The following is a 21,533-nucleotide window of genomic DNA, read 5'->3' as shown; positions in this document are numbered from 1 at the left end:
TAAATGGACCACTGGTCTGATCCGGTATGACTGTTCTTATGTTCTCACTAGACTTTAGAGGCCTGGACATTGAACTTTTTCATGGCACTTACTGATGGTCCTTCCAGTTGAGCAGTCAAGGAGTGAAGCTAGTGAAGGTTGTACTGCTATTGCTAGTGTTATAACTCTTCTAGGGATAAAATGAGGACTTCATTCATTTCACCCCCCTGAGAGATGAAGGTATGCTGAGGTAAATTCCCAGTGTAGTCCAGCCCTTGCTTAGTTAGGATTAACTTTCCTGCGTGTCCTCCCCATAGACAAGCCCTTATTATGAGGGTATGAAGTAAGCCTCTTTCAGTCAGATTGATTTTGATAGCACGTTCTGAAATTGTACCATGGGGATGGAGAACTGAATTCAAGGGTCAATGAAAAAAACCTGATAAATATAATTGAAATTTCTTTGCAATATCCTTTTTGATGATCAGACTTCTGACATTGTGACAATTTAATATGGGGAGGTCTAAACCTCAGTCCCCTCATAGAAATTGATTGTGTTCATCATCCTCTATGGAATTTGTGGATGATTATGATAAACCATTTCCTAGTGCCAGGTGAGACAAGGTGACAGACCTAGCTCATTTTTGTCACCACTGCAGCTATTTTACAAAGTGGGGAGGGAGGAGAGAATGGCACTAAATGAAGAGTTCAGATAATGTTATACTAATTCTAGGAAGAGGCTTCACTGGGAAATTAGTTTGTTTAAGAGTAGAAGGAGACCTTCATTGTAGCAAGTGCACTATGGCAAGCTTAAATAACGGATAGAAGGGTGCCACAGCCTATGTTTCACAGGAACCCTACCTATAGTGAAGCACAAATCTTGACGACTTTTAATGCATTGAATTTTTATCTGCTTTTCAAATTCTAAACTTTGTGGAGGTGCCCTTCACAGGGGAAAGTGAAATTGGTATTGTAATACTTTAAGGTTCCAGTGGACGCAACACCTGGTGTTGGTTTTATAGCGGACTATAGGACAGACTCATCATTTCAAAACAGGATTCCATGTTTCTATGATCCTCCAAGTGCAAGTCATTAGGTGCCTGATTCTGTGAGCTCCTCTCGAGAGGCGTTAAGCACCTTCAATTCTCATTGCCTTGGGCCCCAAATCAGCAAGGTACTGAAGCAAAAACACGTTTAAAGTTAGGCATGTTCTTAGTAACTTGCTGAACTGAAGCATTGACCGAGAGTGAAGGCTGCTGAGCCACCTCTTAGGAAGTGCTCAAGACTTCACTGAATCAAATCCTAGAACAAAATGGTTACATTTTTTTTGAATACTTGCAATGAAGACTAAAGCACAGAGAAACGTGTCTCCCCCACAAGTGGTCCATGGAGGTGATGCACCCACCACCTCATTTTCTGCCTCATTCTCTGCACACCATCCAACCTGTCCAGTGAGGGCTCAATGTAATGAAGATTTATACTGTGATAAGTGCAAACAATTGCACAAATAAAGCACTGAATTGTAGGCTCCCTGTCCTAAGCTTAGAGAATAATCATGTGCTGCTTCAGGTGAGTGAAATGGATTGAATCTGAGGATTAAAACTGAATCTTTAAAACCAATACAACATACTATATTTCTGTAAGTGGGGGTGGATTCCTGCCCATCTCCTGAGCCTTGGGGGTGTTATGAGGGAGCTGTCAATCAAAAAGAGCACAATACATCTAGAGCCAAATTCTTAGCTGATGTAACCAGCGAAGCTCCACTGACTTCAATGGAGCTAGGCTGGTTTACACCCAGGGAGAGTCTGGACTCTAACCTCTTTCAAGTAATTCCATAAACCAGTGATCTTTAGTCAGTTTGGGAAGCAAAACCTGATTCCATGTTAGGAAATCTTGGAACTCATTCAATTCACTAACAAAGTGCGCTCAGACTCTTGTAGAGCTGAGTGAAATTCTTCATGCAAAAACCGTTTGTTGGCTGAAAAATGCAGATAACGGTCCACTGAAACAATTTGCGAAATTGGGTTGGTTTTGGTGAATTGTTTTGGTAAAAAAAAAAAAAAGAAATTTGAAAATGTCAGAGCAGTTTATTTCCACATTCCTGAAACATTTTGCTTTGGCTTTCCCCCTAATTTTATTTCAAAAACATTTTAAATGTTTTTAAAACCCCAAAATCAACACAATTTTTTTTGACATTGTGGTTCACAACAATTTGGAAACATTTTCATTTTGGGTTGACCCAAAACATTTTTTCCCAGACCTATGGCGGACCCAAATATTCAGTTATTTACAGCCGTCGCCTCTTGATATCCTTTACAATGGTTCAATTGTCATAATTACGATAAGGCAAAGTGGAATGAGAGGTCTGAATACTGCCCTTAAGTTAAATGCCTGGAGTTCCATTTGACTCAGTACAGTTGCACGGCTGTAACTGACGGCAGAATTTGGCCTATGGTATCTTCCCTTTGGAATGGGCAGCTACAGTGTCACAAATGTCTCGTGTGGAGCTGCAGGACTAGACTTGGACAAGTTACTATTCCTCAGAACTCTGAGCGGCCTTGGCAAAAGCCAAGGCCAGGAATCTCACGGATCAGCCCACGTGGCTCACTTTTGGCTGCTCATCAGAGCATAAAAGAACAGTGTGTGGTTCAGAGTCACCTCCAAATGCCAACTGAGCTAAGCCTGTACAAAAGGCAGCCAAGGTGCTTTATCAAAGAAACTCCGCAAAGCCACAAATTAGATTGAAAGTGTTGAACATATCCATGAGCTTGTGCGACATCACACTTTGATCCTTCCCTGAACAAAATACAGAGAAGCACAGGTTCTGCTGAGAAATAATCAATTAAAATGATTCCTTTTAAGGACAGGATACCCAGTGATTTTGGACCTCTCTCTGTCCAATCAAGTAGTTAACTTCTTCATTTTAGCTCTCTTTTGCAGTAAATGGGTTAAAATAAGTTGACAGGCCAGTTATTTCACATGTTCAAACAAGGTAAAGCCACCTCTTTGAGAACTAAGATAAATGCTGTAATGTCAATTCAAACCTCAGAAAGCTATTTACACAGTGTCATTTTTCATTCTACTAAGGCAGGATGTAATGAAAAACCGACAAGTTATTGATGATTTGGCTACCTGCCTGCCTAAAAGAAATTGCATAGGTGCTTTATTAAAAAAAAATAGCCAACACAATCAATGCAAGACAATGGTTGGAAGCTTCCTTTGGGGTTTTGGTCTTCTCTGGAATGCCACTAGACTACATGTCCAAAACAAATTCTTACACTACATCTGTCAAGTTATCAATATGAAACTAATATCTCTGTTTGCACACAAGCACCATGTGGCTAATATGTGTTTTCTATCCTATTGTCATTTTCTTTTTGATGTTCAGAACAGTTAAGAAATAATTAAGTAAGTTCAAGGCAACCAATCCCTCTCCCCCGAATCTGTATTAATACTCTTTAACTCGAGACACATCTAAAATGCTAGGGAAAGCCAATTTGCATTCTCTTTCTTATCTGGCTTTGCAATTTTTCCTTACTCGTTGTTTTTAAAATGGTACAGTTATATAGAACTATAGTTAATATAATGTCAGAATTTCCATTACGCAAAATCCTTCTAGTTTTAGTGGTTTGTGAGTAAGTCCAAAAATTTTATTTTTTAAACACGGTTCTTGGCATGCAAAATGACAGCCTGGGAGCAAACAGCGATTAATATATTTTTTTCCCCTAGAAAAGCAAAGTTGTTAAACCTCTTTAAGGATCAAAAGTTGCAAAAAATAAAAGTTGAACAGAAAAATCTCTACCTTTCTATCACTCAATTCAGCTTACCCCTTGCAGAGAAAGTAGAAAGTGGTACACACACACACACACACACACGTTTATTTAAAGTTATGGGCCAAATTTTAACCTCTTTGATAAATCACTATGGAATATGGACCTACTGGCTTAACTTAAAATATCCAATTTTGCGAAGAAAATACACACAATTGAATAAGCAAAGTAATGAACATAAAAAACAATAGTTTGGCTAACTGGCAGGTAACTTCATATTTTGGAGTAGTGCTGCTAGTGATTTGGGAGCTTTTAGAAGATCTATTTTTTTTTAAAAGAGGATTGTATACATTACACTGTCAAAATAAAAATAAGTTAGATTTCAAATAACAGGCCAAATTCTTCTTACTCTAGTAATATAAGTAGTCAATATGGCCATTGTTGTGAATAAGGTGAATTGCAGTAGGATAAAAGTGTTAAGTAGCACAGTGGGGATGAATTAAGTCCATCACATCCAGGCTATTCAGATACAATCCTAAAAGTCCAATATGACGGTTAAGTAATGCTAGTGAGCCCAAGAACTGCTATCATTTAAAAATCACAAACATATCTAATGGCTAATTCTCCACGAACTCACTTTAGTTAGAAGAGTGACAACTGAGCATGTAGGTTGAGATTTTCAAAGTAGAATAGGGGAGTCTGATTCACATTATATCATTTTTGTTGCAAAACGTGTGTCTGAATTGCACACACTACTTTGAAATTCTCAGTTTGAACATCTAGCTTCTGGACAACACCTCCTGGGTTGTAGTGGTGCAAAGATGAATGAATTCTTCTGGTGCTTTTGCGTTCTCTCCTCCTGTCACAGATCTGAGTGCACTGAGGCCATGATCTTGCAAGGAGGTCCACATGGCAGACCACTACATTTGCAGAATTAGGACTTAAGTGCACATATATGAAGGATGAAATCCTGGCCCCAGTGACTTCAATAGGGTCTGGATTTCATGCTACATTAGTGAAACTGACACAATTAGAAGCCCAAATTTAGAACAGCCTCTTTCAGGATCAGCAATTAGTCACAGGCTTAAGTGCTATATGATTAAGCATGGATGTAAGCATGTGCTTCAGCACTTTCCTGAATCAGGGCCAGAGAAATCAGCCATGTATTTTTAGAAAGCAAGAAATCAGAAATGGCTTAATACATGCTTTGACAAGATAACTTTAATTTACATGATACTGTGTCATTTTTATGTATCACAATAAGCAATATTTTTCTTTACAGAAAAACTCCAGCTAAGTGTCAAAGAAAGTCTCTGTCCGGTTTTGACTATGCAGTATTCTCAGGGTTGCTCTGGTTATGCAGAAGGACTGAATTCCTTTCCCAGCTCCTAGCTGATGAGGTAATCTGGGCAAGTCATTTCATTGGTGAATCAATGAAGTAAGGATACCAAGAGAGAGCTGAAATATCCAATACTACTTCATCCTCATGTGATTGATGTGCAATTAATGGTGTTGGTGAAATGAAATGCTAAATGATTTAAAGTGATGGGATTCTTGTTTATTTGAAGGGCTCAATAAACGCCAGCCGTTTTACTCCAACCCTATAACTATAGCAGAGAGTAGGATGCCTTGAAACAATTACAGAATCTCAGAAATGTAGGCCTGGAAGGGACCTCAAAAAGTCCTCTAAGCCCGTCACCTCATGCTGAGGCAGCATAAAGGATACCTAGATCTGACAGTATTTGTCTAACCTGTTCTTACAACCATCCAACCTTCCTAGGTAATCTGTTCCAGGGTGTAACTATCCTTATCGCTAGAAAGTTTTTTTGTAATATCCAACCTAAATGACCCTTGCTGCAAACTAAGCCAATTGCTTCTTTTCTTACTCTCAGAGGAAAAGCAGAACAATTGATCACCGTCCTCTTTATAATGATCTTTTACTTATTTGAAGACTTATGTCACCTTAGTCTTCGTTAGATTAAACATACCCACTCTATGCCCAGTTCTTTCAATTTTTCCTTATAGGTCAGGTTTTCTAAACCTTTTTGTGGCTCTTCCTCTGACTCTCCAATTCGTTCACATCTTTCTTAAAGTGTGATATAAAACTGGATACAGTACTCCAGTCCTCAGCGCTGGAAGAGGGGAGTCCTGGGGGCCCTGGCACTCCCACTTTTTGAAAGCGTTTTTGCAGAGTACAGTGCCTGGCTTGTTCACTTTTTGCCATGGGCCCCCCCATCCCTGTTCCTACTCTTCCCCTTAAAGCCCCCCCGGCCAGGTTGGCAGCTGGAGCCCGGCCGGGGAGCCCGGACAGCAGGGGGCACCCCACCACACACCCTCCGCCTGCCTGGGGTGGGGGCCAAGAGCAGTCCCCAGCCCATGTCCCCACCCTAGGCCCTCTGCCCAGGGTAGGTGGAAGGTCCATGGCTCCTCACAGCTGCCTGGCTGCCCGGCTCTTACCATGGCTGGGTTGCGGCTCCAAGGCCCCGTACCCCAGCCAGGGCTCGGTCGGGGTAAGAGCCATGCAGACAGCTGTTGGGAGCCATGAACCCTCCACCTGCCCTGCGTGGGGGGCCTGCAGGGCGGGGACACGGTCTGGGGGCTGCTGTGGGCCCCGCGAGGCAGGTGGAGGGTCTGCGGCTCCCAGCCTGCTCCAGCTTTTGGCTCAGCTGGGGTAGGTCCTTGGGCAGAAGTGGAGGGGCAGGGGTAGGGACATGGAGGGGGCAGGGCCCCTGGCCCCCCATTTTTGGGAAGGCTCCATTGGGCTGACTCCAGCTGAGGCCTCACTATTGCAGAGTACAGTGGAACAGTCACCATCCCATGTCTTACATATGGCACTCCTGTTAATACATCCCACAATGACATTTGCCTTTTTTGCCACTGCATCGCAGTGTTGACTCATATACAATTTGTGGTCTTCTGTGTTTAAGTAAAGATGGTCTGTGACACCAAGAAGTCAATGCAAAGAAATCCAAACGTCCGTGCTGACACTATGGGTAAAATTTCCAAAAGCCAAGCTAAGCGAGTTAGGAGCCTAAGGGTACGTCTACACTACCTGGATCGGCGGGTAGCGATCGGTCTATCGGGGATCGATTTATTTTGTCTACACTAGACGCGATAAATCTATCCCTGATTGCTCTGCTGTCGACTCCTGTACTCCACTGCAGCGAGAGGTGGAAGCGGAGTCAACGGGGGAGCGGCGGCAGTTGACTCCACGCCGTGAGGACGCAAGGTAAGTTGACCTAAGATACATAGACTTCAGCTACACTATTTTCGTAGCTGAAGTTGCGAATCTTAGATCGATCCCCCCACCCAGTGTAGACCAGGCCTAAGTGACTTTCAGTGAGATGTAGCCTTCTTAGTTACTTTTGAAAATTGGATTTAGGGATAGATGCCTAACTCGCAATATCTTTCAAAATCTGGCCCTCAGGCACATTTGAAAATACTACCATATCCCCTTAGCTTGTCCCCTCAAGCCTTCATATGGCAGAAGTATAAATTTAAGGAGCGATGCGCCAGACCTCCAAGCACTGCAGTACCTATGCTCAGTGAATTAAACAGAAGAAGATCAGTTTGAATGTTGCATTTCTTTGTTTTTACTGGTTTTCATAAAAAAGAAACCCTTCTGGACTTAAACAATTCGGCTTTGTGTCTGTGCATGTGTCTGTGCACTCATATATCACAAAGCATGTCAAGGCTGCAACATAAATGGGACCAACTGGGAAAATTCCCATGAAGATAGCAAGCACGCCTAGAGTATCTAGGTCAGATCGTGCTGTAACAAAGCGCACCGTGAAGGCCCCTTTATAAAGAAACTTGTTTAATTAAGATAACAGATGTTGCTATTATACAAGTCCTTGTGAGCTGCTGTTTAATTGGACACTTTCACATTCTTTGCTAGCAGTCCTGAACATCATTTACTTTTTATGATTTTTTCCCCTTACAAATGAACTGAATAAACAATTCACACACTGTATGCTCATACAAAGGAGAGAATTCTAATGGTACAGGAGCTTAACATGAGCCAGAGTGGGAGGAGAGTAATCTTTTTTGGCATAAAAGAAAAGTTAGTTTTCTGTTCCACTGTGTGTCTGGTAGCAGCGTCAGTTTAATATTCAGTGTCTTTCAGGGAAACATTAGGAACAAGAGCCCCTCATTTGTGAATTTTAAATATTAATTATTTTAACAGAAAATTAACTGGTTTGGAAACGCTCAAGCTCTGGTTTTGACATGAGCTGGCAAACTGGATAACTGACAATAGACTGTGGGGCTCAATGTGTGATGGAAGGGGAAAAGGATGAATGACTGAATCTGAAGGCAAGACATAGCATAGGGTCTCTTGTCATCTTTGCATATTGCACAGCTCTAAGTCTGAAATGGGAAGATAAGATTTCTCACTTACCTACACATGGAGAGAGAGAGAGCATGTCCAAATCTTAGCCTGCGTAAGGGCCAAATGCGGTCATCCCCTTCATGGGGCTGGACAGCATTAAATCACAACTGAATCACTGTGGTTCTGCAGCTGGGGTGGAGGAGGACCTAGCTGTGAGCTGCCATGAAAGCAGATTGAGTACACCCGTTGTGCTGTGGTCTGGAGATTTACTCTACTACAGTGCCTATCTTCAGAGCCTGTCTTCAGAAGCAGTACACAGCAGGAGTTAGGAGGGGGAGAGCAGTGAGAGGATTCATCATTATGCAGTTCCATAGTCCTAAATTCTTTCAGATAAGGGGGTGTACAGGGCTCCCATGTGCCATTATTGTCCTTAGGCTATAGAAACATCAGTGGAACGGCTGCACAGTACCCCCACAACAAGCTCTGGGGCTTTGGGCAAGATTTCCTTCAACTAAACCCTTCTTGGATCATCCCTGCAAAGGCTACTCACTGGAGCTATGCAGAAATGTTTGGGGAGTAGCATTTGGCATTTTAGACAGTTACTAAACATTCTGGTTTTTTTTGTGACTGGTCATGGAAAAGTAATAAGCTTTGATATGTGTACAGGGAGACCGATATTCTAAAATGAATACCTACCACTTAAAACAGCGCCTTTCATCTGAAGACTGTCCGTGCTTTGCAAACATTCATTTAGCTTCGTTAACCCCCCCGCCCCCGTGTGAAGTACATAAGTGTGATTATCCCCAATATATAAGGGTGTAAATTAAGGGGGAAAGAAAGAGAGAGAGAGAGTGACAGGCCATCCATGATGGAGCAAGAAAAGGATCCTATAACTTCTGGATGCAAGACCTATGGTCTAATCCTTGCCCAACACTCCTCAACAGCGACATGATTTCACATCAAAGGTGAGGTACATTCTGTGGAATAAGATCAGTTCAGACAGAAATATTCTTTCCATATATTACAAACACACAAAAATGCAATAAGATATTTACAGAAAACCCAACCTTGAGGCTTCAGTGAGTTTGGTAATGCAGATTAATAAATCATATTGTACAAAGTGCAATGCTGCTTTGGCTGAACGTGCCAAACTTTATCCATTTAGCGTATATTCTACTGCTTGCAAGCTTTTTGGATTGTGCAATGTTATAATTATTTGGACTATGGAGGATTATGCTAAAATGAAGGGGAATATATATTTATAAATATTTAAAAATATGTTTTCTGATATAATTACATAGTTCTGGGTGGATAGTTACCTAAATTATAGGGTATTTCTTACTCAATTTGGAATATGAGCATGGTTGTGCGTGAACATCATAGCTTTAGTTGACAATGCTCTATGTACCACCTGTATTTATCTGTAGTCACCCAGGGCCTGATTCTCTCTCACTTATATTGTAAACCAAGAGTAACCACGATAGTCACTGACTTTAGTGAAGTTATTTCTGATTTACACCCATGTACGCTAGAGCCGAATCAGGCATTCTATCTATAACAGAGTAAGTTCCCTGCAGGAACCATACTGTACTTATAAAGAAATGTAAAGCTTTCTATAATAAGATCACCTGAAAAATAAAGGCTTTAACACACAAGTTTAGGTAACAAATCTATCTAACATTGTAATTGAATTATTATGAGAGGATTCACAAACCCTGTAGGAACAAGTCTGTCATGATTCCCCCAACCCAGTCTTCCTGACGAACAGTATATGGCATTTGATGCTAAGAAATTATTGTCACGAATAGGGAATATGGTGAAACATAAAATGCTTGATCAAAAACTTGCATTAAAGGTGCAAGAGTTTAAGAGAAGAGGGAGAATATGAATCTCCTCTCATTTATACCAGCCTCCCACTGGGGTAACTATTCAGTCCAGTGAAGTTGTTCCTGATTTACACTGGTGTAACTGAGAGCAGTATCAGGCCCTGTGACTGAACATGGCTCAGTGTCCATTGTTACCATGATTCAATTAGCATTTTCTTCTGACCAAAGCTCGCATTAACTGTTCGATATTTAGAGCCCCAGCTCTGTTTCCAAAATGGTGGGGAAGGGAGAAGAACGGTAGGCAGGGCCGGCTCCAGGCAGGGCCGGCTCTAGGCACCAGCAAAACAAGCTGGTGCTTGGGGTGGCACATTTTTAGGGGTGGCATGGCCGGCGCCAGAATGCCACCCCTAAAAATGTGCCCCAGCTGCCTTAGCTCACCTCCGCTGCTGCTGTCATGGCGCGCGAAACAGCTGATTCGCGCGCCGCTACTCGCCCTCCCTCCCAGGCTCTCAAACCTGGGAGGGAGGGGGAGACTCCGAGTGGCCGCGCCGCGGCACCGCTTCTCCCGCTCCCTCCCTCCCTCCTAGGCTTGAGAGCCTGGGGGAGGAGGCAGGGCTGGGGATTTGGGGAAGGGGCAGAGTTGAGGCGGGGCCGGGGGTGGGGCAATTAAATAAGGGGGGGGGGGGCGGCCAAAATTGTTTTTGCTTTGGGCGGCAAAAATCCTAGAGCTGGCCCTGGCTCCAGGCACCAGCTTAACAAGCAGGTGCTTGGGGCGGCCAAGGGAGAGGGGCGGCATGTGCGGCAATTCGGGGGCGGCTGGTCCCTCACTCCCTCTAGGAGCGAAGGACCTGCTGCCAAACTGCCACTGCTGATTGCGGCTTTTTTTTTTCCCCCCTAATTGCCGCCGCCGGTCGCGATTGCAGAAATGCTGGAGCCGGCCCTGACGGTAGGGCCCATATCTTCTCTCTCCTCCACATGGTACTGGGATCTCTGGATCTGGTTCAGACCCTGCTGCTAGTCTACTAGTACTTTCAATATAGGGCCAAATTGCTTGGCAGAACTGAGGAAGTTGATGGTGCAAAAGTTTGCAACCTCCTCTTCCTGATCCACACGCCTATCCGGCATAAGGCAGAGCAGCAAGTCTACTCTACATTTTACCAGGTGCTCAGAGTCTCAAGGGTCTACTCTGAGACCCACAAATTGCCAGAATCTAGGATGTCTGGCCTTAACCCTTATGCTGAAAGCTTGGAGGATGGGAGCTGCTGTGGTAGCACTGTATTACTAAGAGTTACCCCAGTTCAGGGAAATCCTCTACTGGGCTGCTTCAGCCATATGTAATGTGGTTTTGCACAAGGATTATGTTCTATGTTGCCCATAGGACATAACAGGCTCTTGGCAGTGAATAATGTGTTTGGATGTTCATGTAGCACCAAGAACGGGTAATGAACTCTGGATCCATAGCTATGTAGGAGCGGTCTTTATTTCCAGAGCTGATTTTGCAGCATGTCTATATCTATGCTATAGCTATATATAATTTAGCTTCTGGAGCCAGGCTGCTAACATTACTTTGATGCAGTTATGCCTCCAAGGCAGGATTTCCATTATTATGGAGATGAACTGCCTTTAATGATTGCAATAATATAATTGTACCCCAGGGCAGAATTCCTAATAACACAATGGTAGAGCTCTCAAACACCAGTCAGCGATACCTCCAGGGCAGGTTGTTCATTAAGGGCACAGTACACAGTAGTTCTGCCTCCAGAGAAGAATACAAAACCTAAAGCAATAAAACTCTCTTTTCCAAGATAGGCTGTGCCTTCTAGGCAAACATTGAGCATCGCATTTAGTTCTGCCTCCTGGATAGCAGTAGCCCCCAGAGCAGGATTCCCAGCAGCACATGATACATGTTATTTCTGCCTCTAGACGTTATTCCCTGATATTACACTCTGTCTGCAAAGTCACAAGAGCCCCAAGGTAGGAACTTGAACAATTGCCATGATATGGCAGAATTCAAAGCATCTCAGGGAACTGGCACATTAACATTGCTTTTAATTCCTCTTGGAATTGGAAGGACTATCCACATCAATTAACCTCCACAGTATCAGAGCTGAGGTTCAGTTAGGAGAAGTATCCAGAAGTTCAGATGCTCGTTCAAAGTTCCCACATTTGCAGAGTTGGCTAGGCTGGAAATTTCGTGGGAACAGCTTTTCTCACGTGCTACCCAAAACTTCTGCTCCCAGCCCAGATGAAAATATCCCAGCAACAGCTATTCTTTATGCTCTTCTTTCCATAGATTTCAATATCCTTAAGACCAGAAGGGACCGTCATGATCAACTACTTTGACCTGCATAACACAGGTCAGAGAATTTCACCCAATGAGTCCTGCATCAAGTCCAATAAATTGTGGTTGAACAGGAACGTATCTTTGAGAAAGACATCCATCCTGGATTTAAAGGCTGTAGTTGATGCAAGATTTACCACAAGCCTTTGGACCTTTAGCATTTTCAGTCTGACCCCAGGGACTCATTCCTGCTCTTGCCCCTTTGTGCCTGGTAAGAGAGCTGCAGCGGCATAAAGGGGTTTAAGGTGTCCTGGTTCCTGCCAAAGGATTCTCTTGGCACAGGCGCTGCAGAAGATATCCATAAGACTGTGCTGTGAGGATCCCCTTGCAAGCCCTGGCATAGGGATGAGCTGGGGCAGGACGGGCATGGCAGGGCTGTACAGAGTCTGAGCACTGCTGCTGCCCAGAGGGCAGCCAAGATGGCTGCTGTAACTTAGGCCTCTAAAGCTGTCTAAATTACATAGGGGGGGAAGAGCCTCCCCCTCCTCTGGGTCTGCGAGTTCTGGGCTGAGTCTCTTAGAGGCAAAACAAACGAACAATCTCAACCTCGGTGTGCCCTGGTGGGATCAAGTATGATCATAAGGCTTCTGTATTAAATTGCCTATTTTGATCTGTATCTAAAATGCGGTCCGTGTGCTTGACCGCTAAAATGGAATGTTAGACTAAGCAAGGGGATTAGGCAGTTTCAACACCCTCCCACAAGGGGGAGACAGCAATCAGGCCTCTGATTATACCCCATTGAGAATGAATGGTTTTAATTTCCCAAACAATGGAGCAGAAGCCATTGCAGGGGCATTCTCCTGGATAGGCCCTGCTGAATGATCCCTGAACCAATGGCTCATCGAGCTGACAGGATTAAGGCACATCAGTTTCACAGCCAATAGTACACAAGGGACTGATGTGGCCAGCATCTCATCCAACTGCCTTTGACTGCCGTAACCTGATGCATAAGGTACCCATTTTGCAGCTGGGTGAACTGGAGGTGGCCTTTCAGTGTGAGATCCCACTGACTAGAAGAACCCAGGTTTAAACACCAGAAGATGCCACATCTTGGCCTGTAAGCAGAGAAACTATTGACCAATATGGTAAGTGGGCTCAGAACCCTACACAGAAAGGGGGTGGAGCTTTCTTGAACCAGTCAGAGAGAGAGACTGGGAGACCCACAGACACACTGGAGGATCTGAGCTTTGTTAGAATCATAGAATCATAGAATCATAGAATATCAGGGTTGGAAGGGACCTCAAGAGGTCATCTAGTCCAACCCCCTGCTCAAAACAGGACCAATTCCCAACTAAATCATCCCAGCCAGGGCTTTATCAAGCCGGGCCTTAAAATCCTCCAGGGAAGGAGACTCCTAGAAGAATGAAAGCTGGATTGTCTCTGTTCCTGTAACTTACAGGGAAAGCCTGTCTAACACAGCTTGAAGGGAAGCATAAGACTAAATACGCATGCAGGCTATTTGTTGTTTTAAGATCCATTTTTCTCTGACACATTGTTCCAGCTGCTAAATAAGAGTACTTTGTATGAAGAAGGCTGTTGTTCAATATCACTGGCCATGAATTCCTGAAGGGAGGATCAAGCAGATGTCCACAAATCTATTTGGACCTGCAGAGTGATAAGTGGTTAGTATATATGGGATAGTGAACTCAGGACCTGGTCTAAGGGCTTGTCTACATGGCTAGTATGTCAAAGCATACGACAGAATTTTTAGTGCACAGTTCACATGGTCAGTAAGCACACAGCAGGCTAGTGCACTGTAGATTCACACTCTGGCTTGCACACTAATTCACTGGGTAGAGAAGCCCTAAGAGTGAGAGAACTGCATATTTCCACCCCAAAGCAAGTAATTGCAAGACTCTAGATCTGAGCTGGGTGCATTCAGAGACATTTCCATGGTATGGAAAAATGAAAAGTGGAGGGGGCGGGGTGCACGGAAAAAAAACACTCTCAGTATTTGGTGCCTTTAAAAAGTTTGAGTTTGAATTTCATTCTAACAATAAATGAAATGTAGCAGATGAGAGAGTTTTTTATATTTCCAAGCAGCCAGGAACCCCAATGGTACCCAGTTTTACATCTGGGCGGGTAAGCTATCATGGATTTGTAGAAATAAATACAGTATGGGAAACTTAGAAGGAAAATTGTCTTATTAAGGCATTAGGGCTAGGAGAAATAATTGAAAGAACAGTAATTCTATTTGGGTCCATATGAAAGAATGTATTGATGTCATGCCTCAGATCTTGCCTTAGTCATCATGATCTTCTTTGCTATTTTTTCCACAATTGCATCTGGCTCTTGCCTGGCTCTCTCCAGTGAATATGGAACAGATGTGATACTGCGAATTGCTAAGGCTTTTATGAATGAGTAGTTAATATATCGTAGTTAATCTGTGTCCTGTTGAACCATTCATTTATTTGATTATTTTCCCCCCATTAGAAGCCAAAATGATCCCATCTTCATGAACTGTTTTGGTGAACCACACTTCCTTAAATTCAAATGGTATCTATTACTTTCCAACTCCAACCCCTTCTGTATCGAAATCTTTTCTAATAATAACTATAGGAGTTAAAGTAGAGTTTTCATGTTTTAGTTCATATTTTCTTCTGGGAGGATAAGGTTAAAGTCCAAAGAATTGTGCTTGGTCAGCATTGTATTACAGTCAGAGTAAATATTTAGATGAGAAATATATATTCGTATACTTTTCCTTCTAGATAGCCCTTTGTCCAAATAAACCAAGCCTCAGTCACCCCACCACCACTGCACATGAGAAAATGTGCACAGGTGATGCTTATACAAACTCCAGATACTGAGTTTGGCTAGTGGAGAATGCAAGTAGAACAGTGAGCTCACAATTCTGAGACAGTAAAGGCTTAAATGTTCAACATTTTTTATTCTCTTTACAGTCTTTTGTCTGAAGAACAAGATATCTCAGTTTTAAAACCCAATACATCCTGAGTCCCAAACACTTTTTTATAACTTTCATCTAGACTTGCCTCATATTCTAGTTGGCAGAGGTAGCTCTATACTTCATCCACAGGATAAGACTGAACGAAACTCTGCAGTGCTCATCCAGACACAACTTGTACTTACTTCAATGGGTTCATTGCATGGTGTAGCCCACTTTAAAGAGGGAGTGGGGCAAAATGACTGGCCAATTGAAAATGGCATCTTGAGAGTTCAAAGCAAACAGCACATAATGCAATAGCTTAATAAATAAATGTCAGATATTGCAAGGCAATGAGCACCCTTGTCTTCATCATGTTTTATCATCTGGCCATAAATGAGCCTAAATTTTGACATACCCATTCTAATGTTTGCAATGAGAATGGGGTTATTACAGGTAAGCAGTTCAGATAAAACAAAGCATGAGGCTAGAATTTCAGGTGAATCAAACCTGAGCCAGTCTAAGCACTGAAAACGGTTAGTACATATTTTAAAAGTAGCATTTGGGCACTTCTGCATTTGCTGATTTCGTGCATGACTGATTGAAGGATGAAGGCTAAAGTCATCCTTGTGGTCAGGGGAAAGCCAACAGTACCAGAAATCTTGACAATTTCCATTGACAATATTTTAATAAACACATAGAGCTACATGCATTAATTTTAAGAACAGTAAAATGTCAGCTATCTGCTAGCAGTACAGGATTCTGCTCATTGTTCTAATGCCACCAAAATTGGCATGTAACACTATCTCATAAATTCCTTGAGACAAATTTTCAAAGAATGGTTTCCATTGTTTTCCTGTGCATAATTACAAGCACAACTGTTGCACAAATTGGGTAGATAAAGCCATCAGATATCAAAATATTCAGTACCAACACCTGACTGTATGTGCAAAATGTGCAGGTGCAAATTTAGAGGCCATGTTGAGGCTGGTTGCAAATATCATCCTTGGTATAAAATAAATGTGACTTGGCCACTCAGAAAGTACTGTCTCCAAGTCACACATTACAATTGCCAAACTAGTTACTGACCCCAAATAACTGTTGTTTGCTGGGAGACGGAATAATTTACAAGGGACAGTAATCTGCAGTAGAGAGTTTCAGGGAGAGGATCTCCTGGGAAATCTTTTTGAAGAACTATGGCTATTTGGAGCAATCCAAAGGCAAAAATATTTGCTCTAGACTATACCTTTAGTGAATAAGCTTCTTGGCAGTTTTTTTTTTTTTAACACTCTACAGAGCCTGGGATGAACACAAGAGGAGCAGCTCTCCCACCCCCAATACCACAGATTGAACACTAGCTGTTTTCACATTTATTTGCAAGTCATTTCCAGGAAGCTATTAATGACCATTTTAGCTTTCATTGCTGAAAGCCCTTGGGTTGGAGCAAGCTAACAAAAGTAACGGTTACTTTAAGAGTTTACCTCTCGTTTTCTCTTAGGATCTCTTTTCCTTTCTTCCAAGTATAAGTAGGCCTGGGGGAAGCTTTTGGCTTACACTCTATGATTACTTCACCGCCCACTTTAACAAGAGTTAATCTTTTCAAGAGGGTTTTGGAAAAGTCTGGACCCAAAGCTGAAAAAGAAAAGTAGAAGCTTAGAATTCACTCTGGAAAGAACCAATCGTTTTTTTTTTTAACGTTAGAATATTCTGGTGTATCCGCTCACCAATTTACATTTGTAACTTCCGTAATTATCAGCATCAGGAGCTACACATGCAGATTGATTAGGAAAATAGATACTACTGTGCTTAAAAGCTTAATTTATTTGGAAAGATGTATTTAATAGCAAAACGTATTGGTAATGAAACCTAAAGATCATGGACCAAATATTCAGCTGGTGTAAAGCAGTGTAGCCCTAGTAAAGTCAATGGACCCTTGCTGATTTACTCCATCTAGGGATCAGGCTCCATTTATACAGTGCAATTTGGAGAAGCTCACATCAGAAATACTTATATGTGCAGTGGGGGTCATTCTTCCATGTTCATAACATAACAGTGTGTGGTGATGATGAAAATATGCTAAGATGCCTAACAGTACACAGGCGATTACAGATCTCTTCCCCAGTACTGTGTGTGCGTAACACAACAGTATGCAGGGAGGTGTTTGTTGCCATAATTATGGAATGGAACACATAATATAGGACAATAAATGCTGTGATTTGAAGAGAGGTTGAGTGACTCAGGGAATTTAGTGGGACATTTAGGTTCTCAGCTTTTTTTTTTTTAATAACATAAATGTTTCTTGTTCTAACACTTTTTACTGTAGGGACAGTGATCAGCATTGAACTGTCAGCATTTGCAAACAATTACTCCAGAGTGGTTTCTGAGATAGCACAATTTATTTTATACTTAGAGTGCCGAATAAAAGTGATATCTCAGTTTCCATCATGTTGGAGCTCTTGGCAGATGTTGACATGCTAATAGTATCTACAATTTAAAGAGTCAGAAAAAGTAACATTTATATTCAAATAAGCTGCACAGTTTTGTATAGATACAAGAACTGATTCTCCTTTCACACTAGTGTAAATAAATTAGAAGTACTATGAAGTCAGTGGAATTATATTTGTATAAAACCAATTTTAGGTCAAAATAAGCCCCATAATATATAAATATGTTCATTGTGTTCAGAATCAAACTTAACACACGTAGTGACAGTTAAAGGATTTGATAAATATTTTTCAGCTGACCACATACATCTTTGTCTACCTGTTCCAAACCCAAAATGAGGCTTTTTGATTGAACTTGGTGCTCCCACTTTCCCCCTCTCCCTCGATCTGTAAGTGTTCCAGGATTTTGGGAACAAAAATCTTGTTACACAGCAACATTTACTTCAGGCCTCCTTAAATACATCTGCACATTTTACAGATGTCCATTTGCATGGACAATTGCCTACACAGGCATGTGCAAACAGAAGTGCCTGGAAATTTGGAAGATGCGAGGAAGCCTGCTGAAAGTTTGGTCCATTTCAGTAGACATTCAAGTTTTATTTAAAAAATATGTTTTATAATTCAAACCACAGGTGTGGAAAAACCAAACCAAACTAAACAACACATTTTGTAGGTGTCCCCTGAAGACTTCATTCACAAACCCACAGACCACCTGGAACAATGATCAATTCTCTCCATGCTCACTGTATAGTTTGTCAGCTGTGGCTAACCTGGAAGGTTTGTGCAGTATAATGGAAAGTAGCAGGACTTAACACAGAGTGTCAACCCAAGAGTTTGTGATTTGAATGATCTTTAAGCATACAGTAAATTTTGTTTGCTAAAAAGCCTTCAACAACTTCCAGAATTAAACTGAATTATGGAGTACATACTGTATTTACTATAATTAACATGTATGCACAAATCCAAGTTTAAAAAATGGCCAGCCCTATAAATGTGACACCTACAAACTGGGACAAATTAGAAAAGACCTCATATCTCCCCCACAACCGATAACACTAAATTTGCTACTTTTGTAACTACAAAAAAGTTATCTTTACATCTTACATGTCCTATTAGCTAAGATACGATGCAATATACTAATTCAATATGATTATTTTACATGGGTACTAATCATAGCAGAGCTCATTTCACAGTACATTTCATACAGCTATACTTTTGAATACAATGCTTTGGTACCATGTTTGGCTTTTATGAGTTATGACATTCATTTTGCATTCTATTTTCAAATCTACTACTGTTGTTCCAATGCATGATTGTCCTCACAACTCCCTTCTAGGATGCAGGTCTTTTGTTTGCTTGTTTGTTTTGGCAAATAATTTCTGCTTGATAATATATCGAACTTGGTTGCCAAAATGCTTTGTGGCAAAAATTAAAAACTTTTTCATGTTATGGCATATAATTTTAGAAGTGAGCCCAAAGATTTGGCTTGGCTCTGCAGTTTTGTGTTACACTGCTACTTCAGGAGAGTTTTAATTCACTGTTTATAGATCAAGTAGATGTTACACATAATGAGCTAAAATCATGACCGTAGTTTGGGGAGGGATGGTGTGTGTGTGGGGTATTCCTCCCTCCCGCTCAACTGCAAACTCAGGTAGGCACGGATTTTGTCCCCCCCTCCATGCATAGCCCCATTGTCTGCATTGGTGATGCCCCCCCCCAAATATAGAAGTCAAACTAGGCCTATGTCTAAAATGCCCCTGAAGCAGCAGGGTGGCACAAAACTGGAGAGTGGAACCCATGAGAAATTCAGTTTTCTTGAAGCATCTATTCTGCCACTTAATTTTCTGCCATCCATTCTGCCTCCAATACAAAAAGAACATAGGGTAAGGAATAACCTCATGCTGACTAGGGGATGGACTATATGACCTAAGAGAATTCTTCTATCTCCAATTTCTGTGAATCTGTGAGTCAACTAATGTCTGGGCTGTCTTGCCTTTTATGTGTAATCATAGATGGATAATTTCATTTTGGCATAGAGGAAAGTACATATGTTATATAGGAGATTATCAAAGTACCAGAAAAACAACAGTGGAGCCAAAAAACCTTTCAAAATAGAAGACACACAGTGAGGACCTCTACATATTAATATACTATATATATCAGAGTTGGTCACATTGCTCGTTGAGAACAATATTAATTACCAATTTTAAAATAAAATGTGCCACTTTTTTCTATTGAAAAATAATTTGGAAATCAATTAGTGAATAGATCAGTTACTTTTAAATGTTTACTGAACAGTTTAGACAACTAGTTCTCAGAGTATGGTTTGCTTGCAAAGTGTTTGCATTGACTATTCACTTTTGTTACTTGTATACATGTGTTCTACGTATAGTAGCCTGAGTCACACAGGACTATTGTTTTTGCTCCCCGATGGTATGAGATGGCTGTAACTTTTTTTAATCTGGAAAATAATGAACACCACATTTATTGCAGAATCATCATTCTTGTCATTTTCTGTGTGTGTGTGTGTGGGGGGGAACCACACAGAGCCTACTATGATTTACATATAAGATATTGAATACTCAGCAACAGCCTAAATATTTGTGAACAGATAAAATAACCCTAGGAATCACAGAAAATTGAACTCAGGTCTTGGATTTACCAATATATTTGTAAAGCAGGTTGTTTGGTATTCTACTAGTTCTTTTATTTCAAGCATTTATTTGGAACAAAGAACTGATCTTAATATAGAAGAAGGATCAGTTCCTCAACAGCACAGAGTCATTGCAACCTTAATGTGAACAAAGCAAATATAGAATTAACCATATCCTTCTCTCGATCTGCAGGTTTTTAAGACTAACTCTTTAAGGTCCTTGCTAGTTATGCATGGGGCAGTTCTCTTAGACTTGTTCTACATTTGAGCTTGATGAAGATGGAAATTACTATATGTAAAGACCCCAGGCACTCCTTGCTTACCCATTACATTTTTGCACAGGCCCTGATGAAATGCGGTATAATGCAGAATAGGACTGCTGTCAGACAGGCAGAGTGTCATACTAGCACAGGGATTTATTGAAGTGGCAGACAGAATAGAGAAACAGGGATTTTGTTTGCTGCTTTAAGAGATGCTGACCTTGAAGAGTTGGGTTTTCTTAGGGCTGGTCCACACTAACTGCCCCAGTTCAAACTAAGATACGCAACTTCAGCTATGTGAATAACGTAGCTGACGTCGAAGTACCTTAGCTCGAACTACAAAGTACTTACTGTGGGTCCACAGGCGGCAGGCAGGCTCCCCCGTCGACTCCGCGTACTCCTCTTGCAGAGCAGGAGTACTGGCATCGACGGCGAGCACTTCCGGGATCGATTTATCACGTCTAGACAAGACGCGATAAATCGATCCCAGAAGATCGATTGCTTACCGCCGAACCCGGAGGTAAGTATAGACGTACCCTTAGAGATGAAGTATCAGGGTAAAAGCCATCTAAAATCCATCCCGGTTTCCTGTGTGGATATGGGAAGCTATTGCACTATACTCTTTCCTCTCTGTGTTCTCTGGGGGCTATTGTTAGGATCACCCACCAACTCCACAATATACTGGCCTAGAGCCTTGGCTGCAGCCAAACACTGGAAAAGTAAAAGTGACTTTCAGCCATGTTTTTGTACTCCTGATCTTAGGGCTGTTGTGAGTTGGTCCAGTCCACAGGAATGAGAGAGCAGTCTCAGGGCTACTCTAAATGACATCAGCTGCCAACAGCTCCAAGAGGCCATTCTACCATCCAGAGATTATTAGGGCACAGGTAAGCGCTGGACCTGCCCCCTATACCAAGAGCAGCCTGAATGCAGCGAAGAATCTGGGTCTTTATCTCATGCTAGGTTCTGTCTACCTTAGAAGGCGCATTTGTATAACAGTCCTGAATAGACTGGAAAAGCATCAGTGGTTTATCTGGATTTCTTTTATACAGTAG

At 41.8% G+C, this 21,533-nt stretch overlaps 1 protein-coding gene across 7 annotated transcripts in view; it reads right to left on the bottom strand.

Annotated features, from left to right (window-relative positions):
- Window positions 1–21,533, bottom strand: part of CNTN4 (contactin 4) — a 642,022-nt gene that overhangs the window by 89,050 nt on the left and 531,439 nt on the right. For all 7 annotated transcript variants that reach the window (XM_034775263.1, XM_034775267.1, XM_034775265.1 and 4 more), the window contains one exon: window positions 16,606–16,756. In XM_034775263.1, the coding sequence (XP_034631154.1) occupies window positions 16,606–16,756 (151 nt within the window). The remainder of the gene's footprint in view (window positions 1–16,605; window positions 16,757–21,533) is intronic.

The sequence above is a fragment of the Trachemys scripta genome, chromosome 7, assembly GCF_013100865.1.
Source record: "Trachemys scripta elegans isolate TJP31775 chromosome 7, CAS_Tse_1.0, whole genome shotgun sequence".
Classification (NCBI taxonomy): domain Eukaryota; kingdom Metazoa; phylum Chordata; order Testudines; family Emydidae; genus Trachemys; species Trachemys scripta.
Note: the sequence above shows the minus strand (reverse complement) of the source record. Positions and strands in the feature narration are given on the sequence as shown.